The sequence below is a fragment of the Triticum dicoccoides genome, chromosome 3A, assembly GCF_002162155.2.
Source record: "Triticum dicoccoides isolate Atlit2015 ecotype Zavitan chromosome 3A, WEW_v2.0, whole genome shotgun sequence".
Classification (NCBI taxonomy): domain Eukaryota; kingdom Viridiplantae; phylum Streptophyta; class Magnoliopsida; order Poales; family Poaceae; genus Triticum; species Triticum dicoccoides.
In genome coordinates, this window is record NC_041384.1 from 512774357 (window position 1) to 512784954 (window position 10598).

At 47.5% G+C, this 10598-nt stretch overlaps 1 protein-coding gene across 1 annotated transcript; it reads left to right on the forward strand.

Moving 5' to 3' along the window:
* The first annotated feature begins 2471 nt into the window (after positions 1–2471).
* Positions 2472–6788, forward strand: LOC119268859 (dynamin-related protein 5A-like). The gene is made up of 8 exons (XM_037550568.1): positions 2472–2919; positions 3042–3233; positions 3384–3590; positions 3780–4208; positions 4313–4540; positions 4624–4819; positions 5278–5929; positions 6309–6788. Exons 1-8 carry the CDS (start codon positions 2557–2559, stop codon positions 6493–6495), a joined length of 2454 nt encoding a protein of 817 aa, XP_037406465.1. The 5' UTR covers positions 2472–2556; the 3' UTR covers positions 6496–6788.
* Positions 6789–10598: the final 3810 nt, after the last annotated feature.

A 10598-nucleotide genomic window follows, 5' to 3' on the forward strand; every position in this document is an offset into this window, starting at 1 on the left:
GCTATCGTACACTTAGCATAGACGGATGAGTCCGTAGATAGAGAGCTCGCGGCTCTGGACACGGATCTGACTCACCGGGAGATCTCCTTGGGATAGTTTTCCTTTCTTCGAAGAGCTTGTGCACCGGGATTCCGAGGTTACTCGGGGTGTCCCGAGATGGAGGATTGTCTCCGCGGATCGTGAGAGCTTGTCATGGGCTAAGTTGGGACACCCCTGCAGGGTTTAAACTTTCGAGAGTCGTGCCCATGGTTATGTGGCAGATGGGAATTTTTAATATCCGGTTGTAGAGAACTTGACACCAGATCTGAAATAAAATACACCAACCGCGTGTGTAACCGTAACCGTCTCTTTTCGAGTGAGTTCGAGAAGAGAACACAGTGGGGTTATGTTTGAACGTAAGTAGTTCATGATCACTTTTTGATCACTACTAGTTTGCCATCGTTTGCGTAGCTTCTCACCTTACTCTTGTATTCGTAAGTTAGCCACCATACCATGCTTAGTGCTGCTGCAACCTCACCACTTATCCATTCCATACCCATTAAGCTTTGCTAGTCTTGATACCCATGGTAATGGGATTGTTGAGTCCTCGTGGCTCACATATTACTACAACAACAGTTGTAGGTACTGGTAATGTGATGATCATGATGAAAGAGCGATGCTTGCTTGTTTGGAGTTCTTCTTCTGCTTCTTCTTCTTCTTCGATCAAGGGATAGGTTCACGGGCCGGGAAGCCTGTGATTAGCAGGGTGGATGTCGATCTTCTTTTTCGTTTGATTTTATCCGTAGTCGGATCCTGCTTTTCTGTATGATAATCGCTATGTATTGACAAACTGTTGTATAAATGATGTAGCTTGTGGCGAGTGTAAGCCTTTATCTTGTATTCTCATCTATTCAATACATGGTATGTTGTAATGATATCCACCTCGCTATGCGCTTGAAATGCGGTTGTGCCCTAATCATGAATTCATCACGTGATTGGGATAGAATCGCATCTTGAGCGCTACAATGGCGTCCGACGAGTGATTCTTCTTTTTTAGGCTCCCATCTTCATTACTATAAAAAGTATGTTACAATGGTAGAGAAAAAGAGAGGGAAGCTAAAAAAGATCCTACGAGAGGGAAAAAGAAGTTTATCCAGCTTGAGTTTTTTGGAACAAGATCATCATTATATCAGAAGGTCTGAGGTAGCCAAGACTTGAACTTTGCTGCATATTTACTCTTGATCTTTATTTGAGAAATTTTAATTCATGTTTAAAAATAAATCTCCAATTTTGGACAATTGGCTGAATGTTTCAGAAGACCAGCCCATTTCTCTGAATCCAAATGCTCCAACATCCTAGGATAGTCACTGCCAGAACAAAGTGAGCTAGTAGTTTTCCCTTGCAAATAATGTTTCTTCAAAAACAGATGTGCTTCTCTTTTCACTGGACATCAAAGTGCTCCAACGTCTTTGGGCAAATGCACAGTCTGAAAGCAAGTGCATAAAGGTTTCTTCAGCCTACCGGTCACAGTTTGGGCAACATTTGTCATCCAAATGCACGCCCCTTCTCGTTAACATATGTCTTGTGTTGACCCAGTCATGTGTTATTAGCCAGAAAAATATCTTGTGCTTGAGCCTGTTGGAGCTACTCCAAATGTGTTTGAAGATGTGCCCTTCTTGATTAGCCGTGGCCTGGACCTGAATTTTATCTTGGCATGTCTGAATTGTTGAACTGTGATTTACTTTGCTTTGTAACTTTAAATTTTTAAATCCTGATGAATTTGTTTTATATGATCCATGTGCATGGATTGTATGGATTGGGGGTTTAGATACGAGGAGTGTGGCTGTTCGATAGGACATATAAGAGGCCGTTTGACACAATGTGGGGACGCGTCCGTGGATGTTTAGGGGGTTGGATTTGTCAAATCGAGTTGTAGATGCTCTCACTACCCCAGGAGAGAACTGTCAGATTTTTCTTCTTTTGAGCAAAAGAAACTGTGAGACCAGGAGAGTGTAGTGCTCTGTGGGCTACTGGGCTTGTGCCTTGAGGGCATCTCCAACAGTTGTGAGATAGGTGTTGGTAAATTTGCCACCTAGGACATAATGATGATGTGGTATGTATTAAATGTGAAGAGAGAGCAAAGTTGTATGTAGATTAACCAACAACCTTTGCACAAGCTCCAAGGTGAAATAGAGAGAAATCACATTTATTATCTCACCATCTATTAAATAGTTTACACACAATTCATTGAAGTAGTTGTATGATAGCTTGTTGGTTGATGATATGGACATTTTACCAACAAACATAACATACAACCTGTTGGAGATGGCCTGAGAACACAAAGTCCACTATCGACGGCTGGATGGGCCGGACGCATGACCTCGATGCGATCCAAAAGGGAGGCGTGGAAGACACGATTCGAGATCGGCCCATCTCCTGTATAAATAAATATCACAATCCCAAACGGCTCTCGCATCGCACTACAGCCTGTACTCTGCAACCCTTTCCCACACGGACCTCTCCCGCATTTCAAATTCAAACCCCGTCGCCTCGGCTGCCACCGTGGCTCCCCTACCCATGGCGATGTCTCCGGCGGCGGGCAGGACGCCCAACCCCAAGGCGGCGCCGTCCCCGTCCCCGTCCGCCCGCCGAGCCGGGGCGGATTCGGCCTCGGCCGCCGCCGCCGCCGCCGCGTCGGACACCAAGGCCCGGTTCGAGGCGTACAACCGGCTGCAGGCGGCGGCGGTCGCGTTCGGGGAGAAGCTCCCGATTCCGGAGATAGTGGCCATAGGGGGCCAGTCGGACGGCAAGAGCTCGCTTCTGGAGGCGCTCCTCGGCTTCCGCTTCAACGTCCGGGAGGTCGAGATGGGCACCCGCCGCCCCCTCGTCCTCCAGATGGTCCACGACCCCACCGCCCTCGATCCCCGGTGCCGCTTCCAGGTGCGCGCTCCGCTTCACCTCTTCTAGGGTTTCCCCCTTCGTTCCCCTCACAGATCGAGTCTGGTGCTTCTGGTGAATGCGAGCGAGCGGCTGATTTGCGTGGGTTGTGCGGCGAATCACAGGAGGAGGACTCGGAGGAGTACGGGCACCCCATGGTGCAGGCCGCGGCGATAGCCGACCTCATCAAGCAGCGCACCGAGTCGCACCTCCGGACGATCCAGGCCGCCGTGTCGTCCAAGCCCATCGTCATGAGGGCCGAGTACGCCCACTGCCCCAACCTCACCATCATCGACACCCCAGGTTTCGTGCTTAAGGTAGGTCGAGGCACTTCAGTTCAGTGATTGTTTAGTCAGTTTTTCAGTTTGTCAGCTGTTTGATGAATTTGGGGCTTCCACTTCTCAACAAAGGGTAGTGGTTGTTTATTCTGTCTGTCAGCTGTTTGATGGAATTCGTGACTGCTGTAGGCTAAGAAAGGTGAGCCTGAGAGGACGCCGGAGGAGATCCTGTCGATGGTGAAGACACTAGCGAGCCCGCCCCACCGCCTCATTCTGTTCCTCCAGCAGAGCAGCGTCGAGTGGTGCTCTTCACTCTGGCTCGATGCAATTAGAGAGATCGATCCCACTTTCAGGCGCACCATGATAGTCATCTCCAAGTTTGACAACCGACTCAAGGTATGCCTGCCAGCCTGCAGAACAATCAGTACACTGTGAGGTTCAATACCTTCTTCACTGTAGATTGTGAAATGAAATTGGTACCGTGTCTTATGATATTGTCGCCTGTTTTGATCATTTCAAGGAATTTACTGGAATGAATTTGGTGTTGTGTCATATGGTATTGTTGCCTGTTTTGATCATTTCTAGGAATTTACCGAACGGTGGGAGGTCGATAGCTACCTGAGCGCAAGCGGTTACCTTGGGGACAATATCCACCCATTCTTTGTGGCTCTTCCAAAGGACAGAGGAACAATCTCCAATGACGAGTTCCGGCGGCAAATATGTCAGGTAGATATTGATGTGCTGCGACACTTGCGTGATGGTGTGAAAGGGGGTTTCAATGAAGAGAAGTTTGGTCCGTACATTGGGTTTAGCTGCCTCAGGAAGTACCTGGAGTCTGAACTTCAGAAGAGGTACAAAGAAGCAGCTCCAGCCACCCTAGCATTGTTGGAGCAGAGATGCAGTGATGTCTCGATGGACCTATCCAGACTGGACTCCAAACTGCAAGCAACCTCTGATGTCTCTCAGCTGAGGAGATCGGCAATGCTTCATGCTGCTTCTATCTGCACCCATTTGGTATGTAAACAAAGCACAATCTGTCCTTGCATAACATTTCTTTGTAATTAGGTTGCTATTTCTTGTACTGGAGCTAACTGGCACTATATTTTTTTGTATGAAAGCGTGCATTACTTGATGGAGCAGCTGATCCAGCCCCAGAGGTATGGGGAAAAACTACTGAAGAGGAGCAAATGCACAGTGGTATTAACAGCTGGCCTGGCATCAGTGTTCCTGTAAAACCTCCCAATTCTAGCCTTAAGCTGTATGGCGGTGCGGCTTTTGAGAGAGTAATGCACGAATTCCGCTGTGCGACATATTCCATGGAGTGCCCACAGGTGTCAAGAGAGAAGGTACAATTTGGATTGGAAAGTTGTAGGTACTCCGTACATCATTTTGGGTAAGTTAGCTGAAATTGAGATGTTGATGTCATCAGGTTGCGAACATATTACTTGCCCATGCTGGAAGAGGTGGGAGCAGTGGGATGACTGAGGCAGCTGCTGAGATAGCACGCACAGCTGCACGATCATGGCTTGCTCCTCTTACTGAAACTGCTTGTGATCGGCTTGCATTTGTCCTGCAAAGCCTATTTGACCTTGCAATGGAGCGCAGCCGCACTGATGATTCAAGATGTAAGATTTGGCATTTTTATTGTGCTGGGGTTCATCTGGCTTCTAGCCTTATTTAGTAGTCCAATTACTATTGTGTAGTAGTTTTTCTAGGGAACTGCCAATAGCATTTCTAAACCAAATGTGTGCCATTAAAAGTGTTTGGATCCCTTAACTACTTACACACATGTTTTCCCTATTACTGTTGATCACTGTCTCCATACAAAGTTTATTCAGTCAATAATTAGTGTGGGCATTTACTGTTGAGCTACTCTTATATTGATACTACTGTTTATATGTGCATCTTACTTTTTTAAAAGCTTATAAGATACCATATCATCAGTTTTGTCTTTTGTTCTCTTATTATCTTCATCATTTCACTGGAATACAACTAGGGGCATTGCATACTTTTAGAAGTTCTTGGAGTACATCAGGATAAATTTGCTAACGGTTCTCGTGATTTCACCTTTTTTCCCTATCAGATCAAAATGTTGAAAATATGGATGGATATGTTGGCTTCCTTGCTGCTCTCCGGTGCTCCTATTATAAGTTTGTCAAGGATTTGTCCAAGCAATGCAAGCAGATAGTACGACATCACCTTGATTCAGTCACGAGCCCCTACTCCCATATTTGTTATGAGAGCGACTTTCTTGGTGGCGTTGGAACTGTAGCAAACACCCTTCACAGGTTTAATCAGTTCAGTGGAGTTGCATCTTTTGACCTATCAGACAGTGGATCACTGGAGGAAGGCCAGGAGAATCTACCACCAAGAGATCAGCAACAGATGACTCCACCTGCTAAAGCAAATGAGAGGGAAATTCTGAAAGAAAGCCAGCTGACGGTTCCTGAGACGCCTTCTCCTGATCTGCCAGCTGATATACATGGTGGTAAGAAGAAAGACAATGGAAATATGAATGACGGTGGGGCAAGGAAAAGACATGCAAGGATGGCAGCATATGCAAACAGGGGTCACCATAACAATGTGACTGTTGGTGGTGATGATCTGGTCTCAAGGTCAGGGTCATCGTACTCCAGCATATGTTCCATATCTGCTCAGTACTTTGCCAAAATGCGAGAAGTCCTGATTGAAAGGAATGTTCCCTCTGCATTGAATTCTGGATTCTTAACACCATGGTATGTTTGAACTATGGGCTATAGCTATATTACACGTTTCTCTTTCTGCTTGTTTAGCCTGGAAGTGAACTGTGGAATTTAACTTGTGATTCATGCCTAAGTTAGCTCATCTGCTTAGAAGTCACAGGCTAAAAAATCGTCAGTTCTTTTTATGTTTGTGATTAGATGAACACAAACTCAACGAGCAATCTAAGTTAGCACATATATTGAAGACATGTCCACTAGGCATAAATTCTAAGCTCAGTATCAAGAATAACCATTAATCCAGTGATCGATATGAACTGAATGTGCTTTGATTGCTAGTGCTTGTTGAATAGTCGCATCCAGCATGTGAAGTTTTGTTCTCTTCTAACACTTTTTCTCTACTGATGCAATGCAGCCGTGAAAGGTTGTTTTTAGCACTTGGATTCGAGCTGTTTGCTGTAAATGATGAGAAGTTCATGGACATGTTTGTGTCTCCCGGCGCGATTGATTGTATCCAGAATGAGCGCCAGTCTCTGCTGAAGCGTCAAAAGATTCTGCTGTCCTGTTTAAGCGAGTTCAAGAACATCTCACGGACTCTGTAAGGAAGATGTTTCTGGCGCTTCTTCCACTGGCATGTATTTCATGAGCTTCAGGGTATTCCCCTACAATACAACATAGTTATTGAAGGTTGTTTTATTGTTGTTGCACATCCTCCTGAGCTTCCATGCTTCTGTACCTTAATGCAGGCTGTTCGTTGTATTCTCTGTGTCAAATTCCTTATTGACAATTTGTGTGCTACTACTTGGCATTTGTTGAAGATGTATGTTTTATCCCTATCAGATATTGGGGCTATATACAACTTGATTATAAAGTTGCAACTAACTAGATTTTGTGATCTCGAATCTCACCAGTTGATCCCAACTCCTATACAACATATATATCCATCTTGTTTCAAGATACGGTACAATTCGTATGTTAGGGCCAAGTCTGTATTTTATACTCAGCATGTGGTCTGGTTTGACTGTTTCTCGTTTTGGTTTTAGTATGAGATTAGTTGAGTATGAATTGGCCACGATGCGAAAGTGTTTAGATGTGCACCTAATAAATACAGTAGGCTGTTGTTGGTTGGAGTTTGATGGCTCCCTCCCTGTATCTTTCTGGCCGTATTTTCAACTGTCTGTCACCCTGTCACCTGCATCAGAAACTAGGTGAGATGAGGTGATTTCTTCTGCTTCCGTTCCCAGTTATGGTACATGCTTCCCACTTCTCTTCCTTTATTTGCAACTGGATTTCCTTGTCACTTAAGCCATGTTTTCTGCTCTTTTAATAAAAAGAGTTGATGAAACGATGTTTTCTGCCGTTGTTCCATTATTCTGTCGAGGAATTGGGCGATATGCGGTTTCGCTTTCTAGTTCATTTTGGACAGACCTGCAAAATTATTCTGGTTGCCTTTGGTAACAATGACATGCCTACTTGGCTCGCTAAAATTGTTTGATGGCTTGTCAATCTCAAGCACGCAACTGCTCAGTTGTTATCAATTAATGACTTGGTTTGTTCATGGTTGAGATTGATCTCTCTTTCGCGTCAATCTTTTTCCCTTCCAGTGAACTCTGTACAAAAATACATCGAGCAATTTACAGTGATTTGAAACACCGAATTGACGACGCAACAGTCTTCTCTTCACGCACCTTTTCTAGAGGAATGTCTTGTTCGAAATCGATCTGTCAAAACAAGCAGCTTTTCTCTTGTTGGTACTACAAAAATTGTGGTTCCTTCTTTGTTTCTCTGTCCCGTCGTCTGCCTGTTCGGTCAACGGATGGTGGCGAATCCCCCGTGCCTCCACCTTTTTAAAGATACTTGTTGGTATAAAGGTTCAGACTATCTTGATATTTTCATGTTCAAATCATGCTTTATTACATGTTCGTATCTCAAACAAGATTCTTCAACGGGGGATCAGTGAGATGATGGCGAGGCCTTGAGCCCAAGCGTGGAGGGGGGGTGAGTGAAAGGAAGACAGGAGAATTGGTGCTGGGTTTTCTCCACCGTTTTGGAGGCACCTCCCATCCCAGCTGATGGATCATGGATGGGCATCTTGTGCCATCCACTTGGGTGGTCCATGGAGAATCGGCGGATGCATGCAGTACAGTGCGCGTGACGGTGGAATCATGGTCTGATGGAGCCCAAGGACCATGGGAGTTGCAGTAGTAGATAGATCATCAAACAGTGGGTTGCGTTCTGGGGACACCGGGTCGTGAAGGAACAGCGACCTACGCGTTTTGGTCTACTGTACACTGGTCTTCAAGAACGAGACGGGCTGTACGCTGCAGGATTTGGTGGCTGTTGTGAGGGAATGAGTTCGCGGTCGCGATGGCACTCGGTGGATCTCTCTGTCTCGAAAGTATTTTTTTGAGAGGGAAATGGAAGTGTGTAGTAGGGTGAGCTAAAAGTGACAGCAAGTCACTAAAGGCCTGTTCGGAATCTCTCCGGTCCGCTCCACTCCGCGGAGCTCCTCGGTTTGAGCTGCTCCGTGGAAATAAGTTGCAGTTTCCCCCGCTCCGGGAGCGCAGTCCAGGGAGCGGAGAGGAACCGAACAGGCCTTAAGTCAGCAAGTGTGGTTCAGAATCCAGAGCGGTTGATTGGCGTTGTTTCATGGTCAATACTGGTAGATGCGGACTTGGACGGGAATTAAGCACGCTTGATTTGCCGGTCAGAGAGGGTTTGATGGGTCCTGATGCAGAAATGGCAGCCGAACCATCATGAACCAGATTAATTCCCCATCTATAGCTTGTGGGGGTAAGGATAGTTGAAACTATGCGGAATTAACACAGGGACTCACCGGAGATGAAATGCAGAGCTGCTGAAACTATGCAGTCCCACCGTGATGCTACACATGGATCTAGCTGAAGATACACAGACACTCCAACACGCAGATTTGGATTTAAAGACGCAAATCTACTGCAGATGCAAAGAAATACTATAGCTGTTTGGATGCATAAATTCGGCAAGCTTGCGTCCCCAGGTCCCCACGCCATGCATGGTTTGATCGTGGATCTTCTGGCAGGCTGGTACTACAAAATAGTGCAGTGACACGACGGCCGGTGCACCTGTGAGCTACTCCTACTAGGTTATCTGCACCTTCACTCAGCGTTCCCAAATTAGAAACTGATCGACACGAGCAGCGGCGGGGCCGCAGGCGTATGGATTGAGTGTAGGCCACATGTATCGGGAGCTGAAAGTGCGCTCCAAGACCTGAAGGGCGAGAGCGAGTGGGCGGGCTGCTGGTCGACGCACGGCGTGAGCGAGCGATGGAGTGTTTGACCGGTGTTCCCGCCGGCCAGACGTGGTTCCGTTGGCGCGGGGGACAATGATCAACTCGGCGAGAGCGACCAGGGCCTTTGGCGTCGAGCGAGCGCGCCGTGCCGACCCGGCAACGGCAACGGCGGGACACGGGGGATGTCATCCCATTTCTCCTCGCCCTCGGCTCAGCTGATGCCGATGCGGCAGGCAGGGCAGGTCGGTCGGGCCGGCAGCGCCACAGCCTTTCGTGGCTACGCGCGCGCTGCCGGGTGCCGGCCCCCCTGCACCCGCGTCGACGCCCCTCCTCTCCTGTTTCGGCAGTCTCTTTCTCCACGCGACTTTGCCGAGCGCGCTGTGCCTTGCGGTGGCCCAGGCCACGCTCGGCCACGGAGTCTAGTACTAGTATACGTACGAGTACTACAAAATCGTGGATACGCATTAATCGGAGATCAGGCGATCAAGGACGGAAGAGAGCAGCCAAGTGGATCAACTGGCGTACACTCCTCAGCCGAACGGATATCATCCCCTAAGCCATCTTTAACGGCAACCCACAGAAAGAACTCCCGCATTTGTCTGCGGATAGAGAGACCAATCCGCGGATATGGATGCGGGAGGCAGCCATCCAATATTAGCCGCATATATTTTGACTATTTTTTAATAAATTGGATAAAATTCATGTAAACACATGCCTATTTTGTACAAACATAACATATTTATACAAACACGGTAGATTTAACTACATTTCGAACATTTAGAAGAAAAAAAGACCCGCCCCTAAGCACATCATACGGCGGCGCTCGGCCGGCGTCCAAACCTGTGTCGTCTTTCTTCTGCCGTCTCCATGAGCACCGGCGATAAGACAGATAAAGTGAATGTGCGATCTCTGGCTAGGAAGAGTAGAACACGGGAGACAGACCGACCCGCATGAGATACCAGGCCGCATGAGATAAAGTGAATGTGCGATCTCTGAGCCGTCTTCAATGTTGAATGATGCACTCTACGGCGGCATGAAATGCGGGCATTTGGCGCCGGAGGGGGGAGGGAGGGGTTCTTGGTGGGTCAGGACGGTCAGAAAACGGGCTTGAGATCAGTCCGGACTCCCGTAAACCTCGTCCACGTTTGTCTTCGGTTTGCGATAAAAATCGTGTTCGGACCGCTCCGTGGACCGATACAGGTCCACGGTCTAGACAGCACGGTCCAAACGTTTGAGAGAGGTTTTTTTTTGCTAATGAAACGGTTGAGAGAGGTTTACGAGTATGTTTTGAAGATACCCTGACGTGAGCAACACCAGCAGCACCATGCATTCCCATGATATATACTCCTACGTGGCATGCACCCGGCGCGTGTCCGCCTCATGCGCGCCTCGCTCGACCGGGCCGAACCGAGCGCCCACTCATCAACGACCCCG